The sequence below is a fragment of the Danaus plexippus genome, chromosome 2 (assembly GCF_018135715.1).
Source record: "Danaus plexippus chromosome 2, MEX_DaPlex, whole genome shotgun sequence".
NCBI classification, from domain to species: Eukaryota; Metazoa; Arthropoda; class Insecta; order Lepidoptera; family Nymphalidae; genus Danaus; species Danaus plexippus.
The window spans coordinates 1,426,904-1,443,738 of NC_083537.1; the positions used below are offsets into that span (position 1 = coordinate 1,426,904).

General features: G+C 31.2%; 3 protein-coding genes across 16 annotated transcripts in view; 1 reads left to right on the forward strand and 2 right to left on the reverse strand.

Moving 5' to 3' along the window:
* Positions 1-13,227, reverse strand: part of LOC116779593 (patronin) — a 34,575-nt gene extending 21,348 nt beyond the window's left edge. For 9 of the 14 annotated variants that reach the window (XM_061525228.1, XM_061525133.1, XM_061525051.1 and 6 more), the window contains exons 1-2: positions 10,885-11,094; positions 68-163 (exon numbers count right to left, since the gene is read on the reverse strand). In XM_061525228.1, the coding sequence (XP_061381212.1) occupies positions 68-163; positions 10,885-11,004 (216 nt within the window). In that variant the 5' untranslated portion in view covers positions 11,005-11,094. Of the gene's footprint in view, positions 1-67; positions 164-10,884; positions 11,096-12,837 lie in introns of those variants that run through there. The other 5 variants (XM_061525438.1, XM_061525269.1, XM_061525163.1 and 2 more) reach the window with 2 other exon arrangements.
* A 683-nt stretch (positions 13,228-13,910) lies between these two features.
* LOC116765252 (serine/arginine-rich splicing factor 4) lies at positions 13,911-16,091 on the forward strand. The gene is made up of 3 exons (XM_032654675.2): positions 13,911-14,440; positions 14,517-14,833; positions 15,501-16,091. The coding sequence occupies exons 1-3, from the start codon at positions 14,056-14,058 to the stop codon at positions 15,585-15,587; spliced, it is 789 nt and encodes a 262-aa protein (XP_032510566.2). The 5' UTR covers positions 13,911-14,055; the 3' UTR covers positions 15,588-16,091.
* On the reverse strand, positions 16,079-16,597 carry LOC116779613 (mitochondrial import inner membrane translocase subunit Tim13-like). The gene has a single exon (XM_032673995.2). It carries the CDS (start codon positions 16,470-16,472, stop codon positions 16,203-16,205), a length of 270 nt encoding a protein of 89 aa, XP_032529886.1. The 5' UTR covers positions 16,473-16,597; the 3' UTR covers positions 16,079-16,202.
* Positions 16,598-16,835: the final 238 nt, after the last annotated feature.

Here is a 16,835-nt window from a genome sequence, read left to right on the forward strand (position 1 = left end):
TAGCTACAGCCCACCAAGTAGGCCGTCTGCTCGTTTACCACCTTAAACATTAAAAAAAAAAACTCACTTCATGATCTCTGTAGAACGGTTCCTGAAGATTTTCTGGTACCCGGTTGTTGAATGCCTTCGACAAGAGCCATTTTATCGACGCTCGCTGCTTTGACTGGAAAACAGAAAAATATATATAAAAATACTATAGTTTATTATTTTTTTATCTCTTCAAAGGTTTTGGAAAGAGTTGTCATATGTAGAAACAATTAAATTACTCAAAAAAATTATAGTAAACGAAGACAGTGTGAATATTTAAATCGCTATAGGATCGACAGTTGTCGTTCGCCACAATTATTGTCATGTTCCATATTATGGCAACGTCCGCTTATTGTGTTCAAATTGATCACTAATGGAACCTAAGTGAATGCTACAATAACGTATTTATAGTTAGAGACGATGTTCTTAAAAACTTTCCGCTGTTTCAAACACATTAATGTATATTACGAAAGAAAATATTTGGATGCCACGTTCATACAATACGTAGCTATCAATTATTTGTGCTGCACAAAGGGTAGAAGTCTGACCTTTAGGAAGTAAAAGTTTATGTTCCGAAAGGCAGAAGTGATGCATTGTCAACATGCAATAACCAGTTTCATATAGAGGCGGAGATATTAATTTCAGGGAAGACATTGCGTCTTGGATACGAGGCATGAATTCGCCAAAGTTGTTTAACTGGTTAGTCGAATAAGTTTTATTAAATCTTACACTTTGACAATTGGAAAACTTTGCTTAAATTTTAAGCGTATATATTCTACTTGATATATATATATTTGTTTTAATAAACTGATTAAATTTTTATTGCAACTTTCTTAATGATACGGAATCGATGCATACATAAACATTATCTGATAACAATGACTTATAAAGATGTTAATTAAATTATCATTAATAATGACAATTTAAAATTCCTTAAAGTATTAATTTTTTTACTTTCCCGATAAACTTATTATGCTTGGAGTTTCAGCTTAAAGATCGGATCGCCAGTTATGACAGCAACTAATAAATATCAGAAACGGGGCCTTTTATTTTAAAATATCGATCGATAACCGAGCTGTTTCTATCTCCAAACAGCACAAATACTTTAGATATTTCTATAGCTTATAATCGTTACACTAAAGACACGTGCCATTGCATACGGAGTCGGATAAAAATAGATCTGTAGTACAAAGACACTCCCGAACAGGGTGCCACTCGGATATGTAGGTAGTCAATCAAAGAAGATCATAAACAAGCAACTCCACAGTCTATAAAATAATGTGCCGGAAGGAATCATATTTAATGTAGTTTTATAAATAGACGCTATTAGAACAGCAACGTCCGAGCCGCGGCTAACGGATAACGGCGTGTAATGAGATCGTTCCAACTTTTTCATTGTAATTTGTTATCGTCCTTATTGAATTAATTTTCCAATTAATTTTCTATAAAAAAAATATATCATCTTAATTTTTATTAAATAATTAATATAAAGATGACATTTTTTTTTTTAATAATTAATTTTGTTAATCTCTAAGAATATATAAAAATATAAAAAATGTTGATTGTTTACTTTCTTCCAGTGTGTTTAATAACATATATGAGAAGTAGAGCGGTTAGTCCACTCTCTAATGAGTTAAAACTACTTAATTGAAGCTTAATTAAAAGAATCCGTCATTCGACATAAAATTTCGGTAGTCTGAACTATGTTTTACCGAATCGATCTTAGAATTTTTTTCACCCCTTCTCAATGCTCAGATTGTATGTAGATTAATTCCAGGACTTCAAAACTTTTGCTTAGAACTTTCTATTGAATCACTGTATATTGTGTTCGTTAGACAAAACACTGCAAATAATAATAGCTTTGTTTTTTGAGTAGGACAAAAGACGAACTCAATTGCTGACCACATAATAGCTGTTGGTCGCTGTATTAAGTATCCTGGCATTATTATTTAGTATAAAGTTACAAGAATCATTTATAATAGTGTATTAAGCAGAAAAAGATTTTCAATCTATACCCAATAAATTCCGAGCGACACAGTTCCCACTAACAAGTAATAATAAACCATAACATATAGATTAAATTTCAAATTCTCATAGCCGTTTGCATCCAACGATTCATTTCGCCAGACCGGCTTCATAAGCGTATAATCACATCTTCGGAAGAGTTCACGGTTCTGAAACAATCGAGTCCGGTGGAATCATTATCGGAGCGAGCGGTGCGTGGAAGTGGAAAGGTGACTTGGCACCTGCGTCCCACGCTGACGGTCGCCTCGCGCCCACACAACCTTCAGACTGGCTCAGATCCACATGCTATTACTTCCCCGAAGAATTGATGATTAATAAGAAAGTATAACGGTTTATTGATTACATTTAAAACTTAAAACACAATGCTTTAAGTATTATTAAACATCAAAATTGAATTCATCTATAAATCTCTATAAGGTCATGTAGGAAATAAATCTACTAGTTGAGGATATGTTCGCTTTGGTTATACACGATTGGATGGCCAAAGTAGTATAATAATGAACTATTGAAGTCTGACTCTATCCTGAGGTCAGCACAGTTAAAAAAATCGAACTCATATTCAATTTTGTCGAAACGGAACAAGAAGTGATTATGTTCCGAATAAGGCACAACCGAGACGCGACTTTAAAAGCAAAAAAAAACCTACAGTAAATACATAAAGTATATATAATTATATTTTCCTGACATTGCGATACAATTACATTATTTATAATGCGTACCAAATTTAGTCATACCTTCGAGTTACGTCTAAGGACATCGATAGGAATTCAGCGTGTAATCTAATGTATGAGACTTTATTCTTTATATGCGATATAGGAACAAATCACATGAAACAACATTCCATATATAATGAGAAAAATCATGCCTTATATTGTAAAATATAAAAAAAAAATCGCTATCTCAATAAAAGTTTTATTAAATATTCCCGACCAAAGAGTTCAAAAGACAAGGTCAAATCTGCTAGATCAAAGCAAAATATGACGACTTTCACGGACGGTGGAACTGATGACTATACAATTAACTTTGTTGAACAGGAAATGAGAAATGATCGGCTGCTGCCTGAGTCATTCAAAAACACTAAATATCCATCGACAAAAAAAAAGCAAGACCATTTTCGTAAAAAAAAAAAAAGTAACTTAAATTATCTTGAACCTGATAATCAATTATCGCGAGTGGCAAAAAAAGTGATGACGTCATCGTTATTACGATGCACCTCATATGAACGTATCTAGATAATTTAATAAAAATACTGAAACGATGTAATATTGACGTGAATATTGAGAGTAACTAAAAATATATTCAAAACTTAATATAGAAATATTACCAGCCGAGATGGAAATTTATATTCTCATTTAATAATCCGTATAAATACGAATGTAATATTCGAATTGATAAGAGATATATTTTAAGAATCGATAACTTATCATTCTGTCTCACATCAATAACATTCCAGTACTTTCTAATTTCTTCATAATCATAACAATTATGATGTTCCAAATTATGAACGAATTATACAGCTGACGGTCCGACCAACTGGGACGATACAGTTAAGATATTAGTGAAAGTGAGAGATAGTTTTCGGTGAGAACATTTTTCTGAACAGAAGCTATTTAATATTGTTCTGTCACAAATTTATCGAACGATCAGTATGTAAGTGTGTAGGCGACAGACGATTGTTTACTGAGTTACATCATCGGTGTTACTTGTGTATACATATATATATTAGAATAAAACATATCTGTGACTGTTCGTATGTTGATTTAGAAAAGAAACAATAATGTATTATCAATGCAGATCACGTTACAAGTTGTGTGAGTTCATCGAAATACACTTACTATGTACATAATATGCACTGACATTAATTCTGAATACTGTCCATCATGTATGTGTTTAGTGTCCAATGTAAAAACGCAATGAGCTAAGTGCGAGCTTTACACCCACGCTTTGAATATGTCAATTTATATTTGTATGCAATTTATTACATAATTTAATAACACGCTATTATCTCCTTCAATATATCTCTGTCTATAACCTTTATAGTATTTACAAAATAAACGTTCAGTTTGATCGTAAACACTTAAAATCATTTATAGTAATGAAGGGCTCGAGAAGTATATTATTGTGAAATTAAGTAGAGATATATAACTGTTAAAATTATTTATAATATCAGTTTAAATTATAATACTAAATACTAAGTATTTCAATGACATTACTCAATAAGAGACACTGTCGATATTAAGGTTGACTATAGAAACTATTACTAAGGGTATATCGTAACATTTTTATGTCTTCTCGATGGGAATAATTAACTGCAGCCGTCACTCAATGTCAATAAAGCGATAAAATTTCGTCTTCCATTGAAATTATAAATATATGACAGAAAAAGAAAATAATACAGTTACATATCACAGCCTATATCGTTATAGGTTTACGCTATTTGAATAGTCGAGGTAATAACTAACTGCCAAGGTCGTACGTCGCTCGATCACAACATTACTATAGAATTATATTACGTAAATTATCATAAATAAAACCGTTCACAATACAGTTCATATATTTTAAATCAAAGTCTTACGGTTCGCGGTCTTAATAGTTTTCCTTTCAGCGTATACTGCGGCGAAACTCTCATCTAGTGCGGGACGGTTGTATTCAAGACTGCTTTTCAAAATATTCCCACCGTGTGATAACAATGGCCCGCCGCAGGTTCACTCTCAATATATTTACAGAGAGAGTTGAAATATTCATATACAATACAATACTGCAAAATAGCTAATGAAATTGCTTAAACAGAATACAAAGTATTTCATTATATTCGTTAGGATTTAATACCGACATTTTTATATAAATCGTAATTAACGTACTTGTGGAATGAGATTCATGAAGTTAATTAAAATTCTATAAATAAATAAATAGAGATCAATTTAAACACATCTATAATGATGAAAAAATCGATACTCATATACAAGTATTTTAAATTAAATGAGAGGCATATGTTCAGCAGACGACTGAATACTGCTGACGACGATGGTGAAATTGAGATAAGATGAATCTCGTAATAGTTAAACTACTAGTCTTAATATAGTCACAAAGAACCTTTGATCTTTACTGTAATTAATGGACCGAAACTATCAGTTTTCTTGACGCAACAGCAGCTGGTCGCTGGAGCTCTATACACAGGTAATAGTGTGCTCTCAAAACATAGAAATCATTCAAATAAATTTATAATAATAATTTCAAAATACGTCTGTGAAACAAATAATTAAGTCGAATGTTATAAAAGGTAAACTAAGTTTTATGCTCAGCTGTTCTCTTTTGTTTTTAGTATAGTAATACTGGACGGTATATAGTATCCTTAAGAAGAGTTTTCATCGTCAAACTATACACATACAGTTTATAGTTTTTCTTTTAAAGGTATACCTACATCGACAATATGGCGTGCGAAGATTTATGAATGTGAAACTGGGAGCTGTGCTCAGTTTAACGGTTCCAAGTTTGGTAAATATAATGATTACGCATAATATACGACATAGTTATGGAAAATAATATGAATATAAAAGTATTGGTAAATAATAAAATTTAATTATTAAGTAAAAGAGACGGGTAACGTTAATTTCACTCATCGATCACGCTTCACTATTCAAATTTGTCAATAGGGAGACGGAAACGTGTCACAATTACGACACAGACGTGGACTTAATATTGAATACAAACAGCCATTATATATTATATATAGATAATACACATTTCATGTCGACGCAATATTCAAATTATATACATTTAAAATAGGGTTGTGTTATATTAAAAACTATATTAATAGAACAGGAAAGAACGTGTCAACCCTATTTCATTTAAAGTTAAGAATGATATAACAGTGTTCCCCTTTTCCATTGTTTCGTTTTAGATAAGATATATGTTGAAAGTTGATAAAATGTTACGTCACTACAAACACAATACAGACGCATTCCTTCATTTACAAACCAACAAAGGCTATGTTATTTTATATTATTTGCATTACGTGAGCCAGCTGATGGCTGGTGTGTGATAAATACAAGTATCTATTAATAAATACGATTCAGAGAAACGAGACGGTGCCATTCATGAGTTCCGGAGGTGAAAACGTTTTAAGACAAACAAACAAACTTGGCCAATATACATGTAATATGTAAGTATGTCATTTTTTAACTCACAAAACAAAAGCTAGCAAACCAAAATAAATAAATGATAGTTTCATTCTATAATAAATTATCTATGATAATTACATGTCACATGTAAAATTCATAGGAATAAAGATATGATTAATAGTGACTTAAAAATCAGGATCGAAAAGTATAATGATCTGCTTAAGAAAGGTCACAAAAAACATCTTGAATGAGCATATTTTGAGTGCATTGAATCGTACATTAGTAGGTCAGTGCTAAGTAGAGGAACTATCAAGAACTTATCGCCCACACCCTCTCTAGATTTGATTACGTCATCTTTAAAAGCAGGTTTGGAATCTGGGGTCCAAACACGTCATTATTTTTTTATAGAACAAGATATTTGCGACACTTTGAAATTATTCAACAACACGTAGAAAATTAGAAAAGAAGAAGTAAAAAGGAAGTTATTGAAAAGATATGTAGTATATTTTTATGTGAAAGAAATTGAAATATGTATTTATATAGACTATAAAGAATACTTATAAATTATAAAATAACTAGTCTATGTAGCCGTCTGTGCAGCCAAGTGACAGGCGGCTTTTATCATGTTATATATGTCAGAAAATATAGTAACGGAAATAATCTCCACGGCGCCGACGCTAAGAGAAATAAATTATGACAGTCAAGAGAAACGATGAAATAACATTAGGACTTGAAAATATATACAATAGAGTCTCTATAAACATACCATCAAAAATGTTCAAACCAAGTCTCAAACCCTTTTAATAAACTTATCGCTATTAATTAGTATTTTGACAATTGACGACAAAAACATAACTAGTTATTTATACCAATATAAAGCAATTGAATCTTAAATAATACTTTAGATCTGAGACAGCTGAGAGACTGGCGCAAATATAATCTTTGATTTACAACAGCGACAATGAAAGAGCGTCGCTAATCTCTTGATAAATAAATAAATCAAATATTATTATTCTAACAACAGAATCATCTAGAACGAATCCGATTTCAAAATAGAAAGATAAGCATTAATTGAAGCCTAAATTAACTTTCATTTTATTATAGGTTACGTAGGCTCAGTGTGGCTATGGGTGGCAATGATTGATTGAAATCATTCAACTTCATTATACAAAGTTGAGCGAAGTTAAGGATGCAGAACGGAAATAATTTTATAATGTCTTAACGGGCAATGTGGTGTGCATGAATCTATAGTAAATTTATAATTATTTCATTGCAATAGGTTTCCCTAAACCTTTTCCATTGACGAAATTCAAATCATTCCTTTATAATACAACTAATAATATCTTTGAATCCTTTTTAGCATTCTCAATTTGTTTCAATAACGACAAAACATGAAAATAACTACTAAATTTCTTAGTACATTACTTCTACGTTATAACGTTTTATAAGATTTTTCATATGTGGCATAGGTTATAGGGGAGTGACGCGAGTATACCAAACAAAACCAAGGCAAAAGGCAATCAAAAATACATAAAATAATCAACAGCCTGGCAGAAGTTATAAATTAAATTCTGGCGACCTTTAAACCAAGGCTTGCTCCTTACAATAAGAAATAACGACCTATGGGGTCAGACTTAGGATTATTATCAACCTGGTTGAAACAAACATCCCCATTGTTACCATTCTTATGACAGACATTTAAGTTAGTTCACGTTCAGAATATAAAGATCTTCTGAATTATTTCAACATACTCTATTTAATTTTGTAATTGTCAACAGTGTTGAATTTGGTCAAATATCAAACATTGCAAACCAAACATCCTGCCCACCTACAAAACCGACAAGGTCCTCCTTATAGGAAGCCTGTGGGTAGACGCATGTTGAGCAGTTCGAGCGTTTCGTCCGTCAATGTCCCGCCTCGGTAACCGCCATGCCATATTTATTTTTAGACGAAATTGTCCCCTTGACTTTTGATTGCAATAACAGACCTTATTGCTTTTTCCCGGAGTATCATACCATCGCATTATAATAAGATGGAACTACTTTTGAACACTGACATTAATTATATATCTTTTTCTAATAACTTACTTATAGACGATGCTATTTGCAATTTATCAATGGAAGGTCCATACGCTCTTAGCTTTATATTTTCGTTTAAGTCCTCTGCGTAAAAAATTATGACTATTATATAATAAAAAAGAGTAATTAAAAACAATTGCCTGTAAAGCTTAAGCAAAAAAGATCACAACGACTCGTTATGAAGACGATAAACGTGAAAGTCTCGAGCAGACAGCCAACCTGCTCAGACGGGAATGTGATTACCATAAAAGAAAATTGTTTGGGCTTTAACACTCAAGGGCGAAGCGCATACGACCTTGTTGATTTCACTATCTTAAATAATATTCATAAGTTTGTAAATAATAATAATATTTATTTGTAAAGTCCTAAAGCCTTACTGATTGTAGTAATGTTCAATGTAATGTATCCGACAACTATTTCTTGCAAAATATAAAGCAAAAATTCAACATTAAAATCAAATCTAAGACGCTTTTTGTCACGACGACTTAATACGGCCCCGGGAGATGAGTGCACTTAAAATCATGTGTAATTATTACAAAACAAGAAAATGACAAAATCCATTATACACACGAGCGTAATTATGTAAGACAGGAAAACTCGTTATTAATAACTATACTTAATACTTACGATGGTGTGCGGAATTTTGCATTTGTTTTAAATCATGGAATCATACGAAACTTATAGTATCTATTACGCCGATGTATAATTTAGTTTAACTGATGCTATATCAAACAAAACCACGAAAATTTATTCTTGAATTGCAAGTCTGAGCCTTTGTAGATTTGAAATTCGAATTCTTGATGAATGAATTTTTCACTTCCAAATTCCTTGTAGAACCTATCGCATAAAACTATATAGCGTATTATTTTTCATAACATATATTCCTTGGAAACTTTTCGATTCACGATTCAACAATCCCTACAGCGTGATAGAAACAAACCATATAAAAATCTAGTTCTAAAAACGGAAACAACTTAGCCCTGCGGAAACGTATAACGTTTACATCACTAAAAAGGTAAATAAGGATATCGCTTCGATTCTAAACGAACATTTCATGGCAAGGTCGCCAAGAACGCAGCGGCCATCTTAATGAAGCGAACAAACCGATCGAATGATTTTAAACATTAATTACCAAGTGAATACATCTTAATACGTAATTACTTCATGTTGTGATTCGATCTGACTTCAACGTTTACAACTTCATTTAAATTTAAAATGTATTGTCTGTGTTCGAGTCACGCTTAAACTGTATCCGAGTATATACAATTCCAAAAACGATAATATGGCCTTAAATTAACTTAACACTAGCTGGCAATAACTTCATCTCTTATTAAAATTTGTATTATCACAAAAAATAACAAACTTAATAAGAATTACGGTCATTACTATCTGTTTATTAATTAGTATTTTCGAGAATAATTATCATTAAAATCTTTTCGTTCAAATTATGAGTCTGGATATTAATTAATTAACATACTTAAAACAAAGCTAAAAACAATTAAAAACAGTGAGAAGAATAAAATTCATATAATTATTATAAAGTATGTAATGACTAACTTGACGTTTATGTATCTTTGAATCACATTTCAATAAAACCTTTTAATTAACTTTAATCCTGAGGTTCAGAATCGAATATAAAATTTTTGTGGGGGAAAACAGCTGTTCTTTTGAAACAACGGTATACATACGATTAAGTGTATAACGAAACTAGTTAATTTTTTAGGGTAAAAAGGCAGTTATGTGGGTCGGTAACCACGACGGCGAATGTTCTGAGGAGGTAACGATCCGTTAGTCCCCAGATACCGTCTGTTAAGACACGGTCTGATGACCTAACCTTGGCCGAACCATCCCGGCTCATCCAGACCATATGAGAGTGACATCATCGCAGAACATATTCTTATATCTATGGCGAGGCCAAGGACGTAGTATCCAACGTGATTATGAGGCAAAGATGAATATTAAAAAGGAAAGTCAGGTCATCGACCCCCACAGAACGACCGTTGGACCGTTCCAATTCTTTTTTAACGACCGAAAACTTCTGAAACCGTCACGACAATTTCCTCGCCGGCTTGGACGTTAGGTTAAAAATATATATAGCCTATAAGTGGCTTAGCTGTATTAGTGAAATTATGGACCTCTCTATCGCACGCAGCGCTAGGTGTCTATGTAATTTTAATAGCTATTGTAATGATTGTTAGGTACAACGCATAACTTTCTAAGCTTTTATGTCGTAAAGTGATTTTGAAATCAGATTTCTTCGACCTTTGTCTTGCTCGTATGTTTTTGCAATTGTGTTCGGCCTCGGTAGTTACATATGTATATACGTTATCGTACAGACAACTTATCTTAGCAAATAATTTTTATGACAAGTATGCGCTTGGATCCTAAGAATTAAGTATCGTTCGATAACACAACAACAACCTCAAACTGTCATCGTGATACATAAAATTAATAATAATACAAACAAGTTACATTTATACGCATAATTGAACAAGAAAAACAAGTTACACATACTACGGTAAACGAATGTATTTGATAAAAATAGATATCAGCCCTATTGGTATTCGCCACCTTTACCGCACCTGACGCGAACCGAATTCCTAGTACATTACAATGAAATCGCTACATCTTACCGAGACCGCGACAGAGGCGCTCGGGACAACACCGGTATTATCCACATCCTGGCCGTCGGGGGCGCTTAGAAATCGGCGCAAAGTGCCGTATCCAGACGCCGAGGCCACCATAGCTACCATTATGACCACCACACAGTACCACTAGCAACTCAGTGACATCACTACACCACACGCGCGGCGTTCAGCGCGCCCGACGCGATTAAACTGCCTGCGCGCAGCCTATAACGCTTCAACGCTCCCCTCTACTGGCACTCGATTCTTTGTTTGATTTAATTGATTAATATTGTAATAAAACTTAATAATTTTCTATAAGTATTGCATAGTTTATATTATGACCAAATAAAAATATACACTTATTTATAATATAAGTATTTATTAAATATTTTAATAACTGATGGATAATTATATGGCCTTTATATAAAAAAAATATCATAAGAATGCTTTACATTTTCGCTCATCCATCAATATTCTAGATTAAGTGCTTGGGATGAGTCATCTTCAATACTATGCACTTATTGCAAAGCCGTTCTAAGTTTAAGTGCACCAACTTGTTTCCTGGTATGATAGCAATACCAACAAAAATGTGAGAAATATCTTCATACAAACATTTAATTTCATTGCTCTAATGATATCATATTTTGTACTTTATTTAAAATTTAATTAATACCAATAGTTATGGTGGAGGGTATCCCAGCAGTAAATAATTTAGCAGTAATTGCATACAATTGATTCAGACCTACATACAATTGATTCTAAATCATCCGAGACTTGTGTTAGTCTATACAACTTCCTTCTTGAGAGCCAACAAAACATCTGAGCCAGCTCATTATATTAAAATATGTTTAATTACAAACATTAAATAAAATAACATTAATGCATCCATTTTAATACTGCTTTAATTCCATTGCAGTTTGTAAATATGAGTACTTCTTTATTCGACCACCACAGAGATTTGGAGATAGTTCATAGAAACCTTAGTAATGTAACTTTGTATCACATAGATTATCTGATTTATTTTAAAACGGATTTGTTAAATTAAATTGAAATCTGCGCTTGAAAAAATATATAAAACGTTTTTGGAGATCAACAAAATTTACCTTATATTAATATTTGATGTCAATATAAAAAAATAATGTTTTAGGCACACACAGACTTAGAGTTTCAGTTTTAGGAAAAAGGAAAAATTGTGAAGATATAAAGATTATATAATGAACGAATGGAATATACAAAACCTCTTTGGAAATGAATCAAAACAAACATTACCAACCACAGAAAAACTATATATATATGATATGAGATCACATACAAGTGTATTAAAGAGGCAAGTAATATATATATAAAACAATATTAAAAAAATATACATACATAACTATAATATGACAAAAAGCAAAACATGTCCTTCTTCTGAGTCATGAATTACTGAATCAGACAAGACTTTAATTGTATGTTTTAATATGAAAAAAAAATCTTTAACTTTTGACATTATATTGGAAATGCAATGAACCATTTCTTAACAGTATGTGTTATACAATTTTTGAAATAGCAACTAAATATATTGAATTTAAATAATACACAAGTATATAAGTGTAAATTTTATATCAATTGTAGTACAATACAAAGGCTTCTGATATTATATGTATTGTATGGCTAACATTGTCCTAATAACAATAATTTATTCCACACAAGTGTGGGCAGTACTTCACCCACTCTTTGCCTTGATTTGTTCAGAGATCTATAAGGTGACTCCATCATATGTTTATGGTATCATTGAAAATCTAATAAATTTTTTTACTTATTTTTTAATGTTAACTTAATTTTTTTAGCAAAATTTATTGAATTACACGTCTCTTTGTCGTCTATGGTTACTGACAATAGTGTTGGAAGTAATTTTAAAAACATGTGCGCGGTAAACAAATCTTGAACAACCGGCAATTGCGATCATCTTGATCTTACCTGCTTGGTGTCTACGGAATCCGTAGCCTCCATTTTGGCATATGTTCGCTCCTGTCTTTCCATGGCTTCGAAAACATTAGAAATGTTTAATCCATTTACTTGGATCTAAAAAAGTGCACGATGCAAGCACAAACATAACAATCACGATGGTATAAAAATTTATAACGAAACAATGTCAATGATCCGACAAAACACGTTCAACACTACTAAGTTCGTTACTGTATATCAATTTTTACTATCATATAAGCAGTCATATAACAGTGCACATCCTTAATATCCAAATTATAAAGTTGACTACTAGTATATTTTTTTAAAATACATTAAAGAAAACACTCTTCATCACCATCTTAAAATTTCACACATTCCGTCATCGAGGCCGACTGATTGTGGTCGCTGCCCTGTGTTTCGTTCCTGCACACGCATATTTTAAAAATGTCATTATATTTTCGTTATATTGAAATGCAAAGAAATGATATGTGATTTTTGATTTTTAACTAATTTTTAATCCGCTTTGTAAATAGAATATTTACTGTATTTATCAAAATTAATCAAATGTATGTCGATGAGAGTTCTGTTCTTTAATTGTGATATCCAAATTCCAACCATAGTAATAACGTTCTGATATATAAGATCAAGGTATTTATAAATAATATACTTCTATTACCGCAAACTATTTGAACTTTATATTTTATATATGTATAATAATTTAAAATATATTATAAACCTCGTTACATTTTAACGTTACTCTATTCATATTAAATTATTGATAACAAAGCAAAATCTCGAAAAAATTACCCCAAATATGACCATTGATTATTATCATTGGGCTGATATAAAAGAAATGGCATGAAATTTAACTATTTTAAAACAGTTTTCAAATGCTTTTAGCTAAGGTAAATTGCTAAATTATTAAATTTTAACGGAATTTTGTTTTCTTTTTTCAAGTTTTTTAAATTTTACACTAAATAATCTATTTATTTTAAACATTTATATTAATTTTAAAATGTGTAACTTGGTCGCATGTAATAAAATAGATAATAAATAATAATTTATCTTGACAGTTGTCACCGTTAGTGGATGGCTAGTGTTATGAGAAATGTCAAGCGCAATCAACATTTAATAAATCTTATAATCACAGGTACATTTTATTTTATTCAATAGTTAAACTAAGTTGTTAAATGAATATAACAAAATAAATAGGATTCCAATAACACATAAATGCCTCGAGAGAAAAGCAAACATCGCGATAGAAGAAGCTTATCCTATAGCTCAGAATCGTCATACGAAAGAAAAAAAAGTAAAAGCAAACATAAACGTCGTTCACGTTCAAAGGATCGCTCGGAAAATAGCTATAGAAGAAAACGATCTAGTTCAAGATCAAAAAACAGAAGGAGGAGTTATTCTAGGAGTATTTCAAAGGAGCGTTATGAAACTAAATCTAGGCGACGGTCATCATCACGATCGAAGTCTAAACGATCGAAACATTCTCGTGATCGGTCTCGCTCTAGATCAAGATCTCGGAGTCGTTCTAAACACAGCAAGAGTAGTAGAAAACATCGTAAAAGATCCCCATCCTCTCTCAGTAGAGACTCTTTTGATATAGGTATTAACATTCGTAAGTTGCAGTGCATTTCTATTCTTGACGTTTACTATACTTTTATATTATAAAATTGTTTTAGATCCAAGAAAACCTAATTTGGATGATACTGAAACCAAAATTGAGAAGGCTATTAAAGCTGCAGAGGCCGCAGGATTGACAATGACAAAAATACCTACTTACGAGTATAAAGATGTTGAAGTAAAAGAAGATATGCCTACAATACATGACAGGAATTTACTTGCTGAAATAAATAGTGACTCCTTCATGCCAAAGACTTTTACATCATCAAGAAGCAAGAAGCAACAGAATATTGTTATAGATCTTAACACTGAGACTGTGAAGGTTCCAGAGGCGGAAGTAAAAAATCATGTAGATGACTCAATTATTAATTTTGATGTGAGTTGTTTATCTCATTAGTTTTAAAACTTGTGAAGACAATGTACTCAAATGCTATAATTTTACCAAGAAAGTAAACTTTAACAAAGAAATTGATATAAAATTTCTCTCAAAATTATTAGCCCAGACCAATTGAAAGTTTCCTGACGTATTCATCACTGGCCAATTACAGATCTTATTTTAACATGTATTTCAAATCTAAAATGTAATTCCGTGCCAATATTTTAGCATTAGTAGAAGTAGATCAACTGAAGTCATGTTTCAGTCTCTTAGGCTTGATTTGTACAAATGAGAGTATGAGTAGATTTATTTATACACTTATGAATTTTACTTACTAAGATAGAATAAGTACCTAAAGACTACCAAATTTTTTTTATCAACAAAAAATCGTTTATGAGATAATTTTTTTTTACGATTAATACTGTTTTGAAATAAGGTACACAATTCTCCTGACACATGCATAGTTACTGTGTGCCACATAAACAAAAGGAAATTTTTACTATAAACTAAACTTCTAACATAATTTCCTTACTATATACCATAGAAAGAGTCAATTCTTAATTAAATTTGAAGTCGAAATCTTGTTTCTATATGATGAAAATTGAAGAAATTAAAGTAATAGTTAAAATTATTAGTTATATTAATTGTGTATTACACTTTATTGCAGGAGTTACCAAGTCTGGACGAGTTAAAGGAGATGTGGATTAAAAAACTGTACATGTATAGAAAGAAAATGCTGAAAGAAGAAATGTAGAGGGGTTTATAAATTGTTTCAAAGATATTTTTAATAATTTAAATGAAATCTGTACAGGACATGTTACTTTGTGTGTTGTTATCTATTAAATCTGTATTATGTATGTGCAGAAGTAGTAAAAATCAGTTGAGATTTATCTTGTGTGGACTTTTAACTTATGTATTGAGTATCTGTAATATTGCATCGAAAATATAAAACTAAAAGTTGGTTTAATGTTAAAAAGTTGGCTATTTGTTGTCCTATACTCTGTACTGTCCTTAAAAATCTCTTTTTTTCTTGTTAAGCCACTACTACTGTAATAGAAAATTATACACCATTTGTAATACATTTTTAATAACAATAAACATATTAATACCAAGGAAAAAAATAAATTTATTGATATACATAATATCCTTTATATAATCTGTATAGAATTTGTATTATATAACAATCTGAACATTAAAAATTATCTGGTGAGAGTAAACAGGGATTTTAATTAAGAATAAACAATGTAACAACCTAAAACATTTTTATTGATGCAACAACTGTTAGACGAAACTCACAATTTGTAACGTGCTCTGGCTCTACATCCTCTATATTTACAGCACAACAAACTTTTAACTTATATCAAGACTTTCACATGTTTCTTTCTCTTTGGATGCGACTTCTGTAAGTTCTAGAGACGAGGTTCCAGGCGTCCATGTACCTGTCCATACACATCGCTATACATTTTTGTTCGGAATTATCTAACGCTGTTCCAGGCTTGTTAATACACTTTTTAAAACATTTCTCAGACATTTTAGCTAAAAGTTCTTGTGCATTAGCGATTGCAATTTGTTGCTTCACTTGGTCAATTAATTCTTCCTTCTGTGCGCCACTTAAAGATCCCGTAGAAAGTGAATCCATTTTATTTGAATTATAACTTTTGTAGTTTTGTAACAAAATTCATAAATTTAAGCTAGTTTGATTTAATAGGAAAATCTAACCTCAACTTAACGAGCACAGCCACAGACTATAAATTCACACAATATTAATTTTAATTACAAAACTGAAAATCATAAAGGACAACATGTTACAGATAACACGTATATTTTTAAATTAATATTTAAACATTTTTATGTAGTATGATACTGTTAACAAATGTTTTATGCATAGTATAAAATTGCAACTTTTTTATTTGCAAATATATTTAAAAATTAATATTACAAAATCTTATAGTGGTCCTTCTTTAATGTGTATGGAATAAAAGTGTATAGAAAATATGAAAAA

Bases quoted from the DNA above. Each gene is read 5' to 3' on its own strand.
- LOC116765252 (XM_032654675.2), top strand. From the start codon at position 14,056: ATGCCTCGAGAGAAAAGCAAACATCGCGATAGAAGAAGCTTATCCTAT. The intron at 14,441-14,516 runs GTATTAACATTC...AAATTGTTTTAG, and splicing joins TAGAGACTCTTTTGATATAG to ATCCAAGAAAACCTAATTTG. The intron at 14,834-15,500 runs GTGAGTTGTTTA...ACTTTATTGCAG, and splicing joins ACTCAATTATTAATTTTGAT to GAGTTACCAAGTCTGGACGA.
- LOC116779613 (XM_032673995.2), bottom strand. From the start codon at position 16,472: ATGGATTCACTTTCTACGGGATCTTTAAGTGGCGCACAGAAGGAAGAA.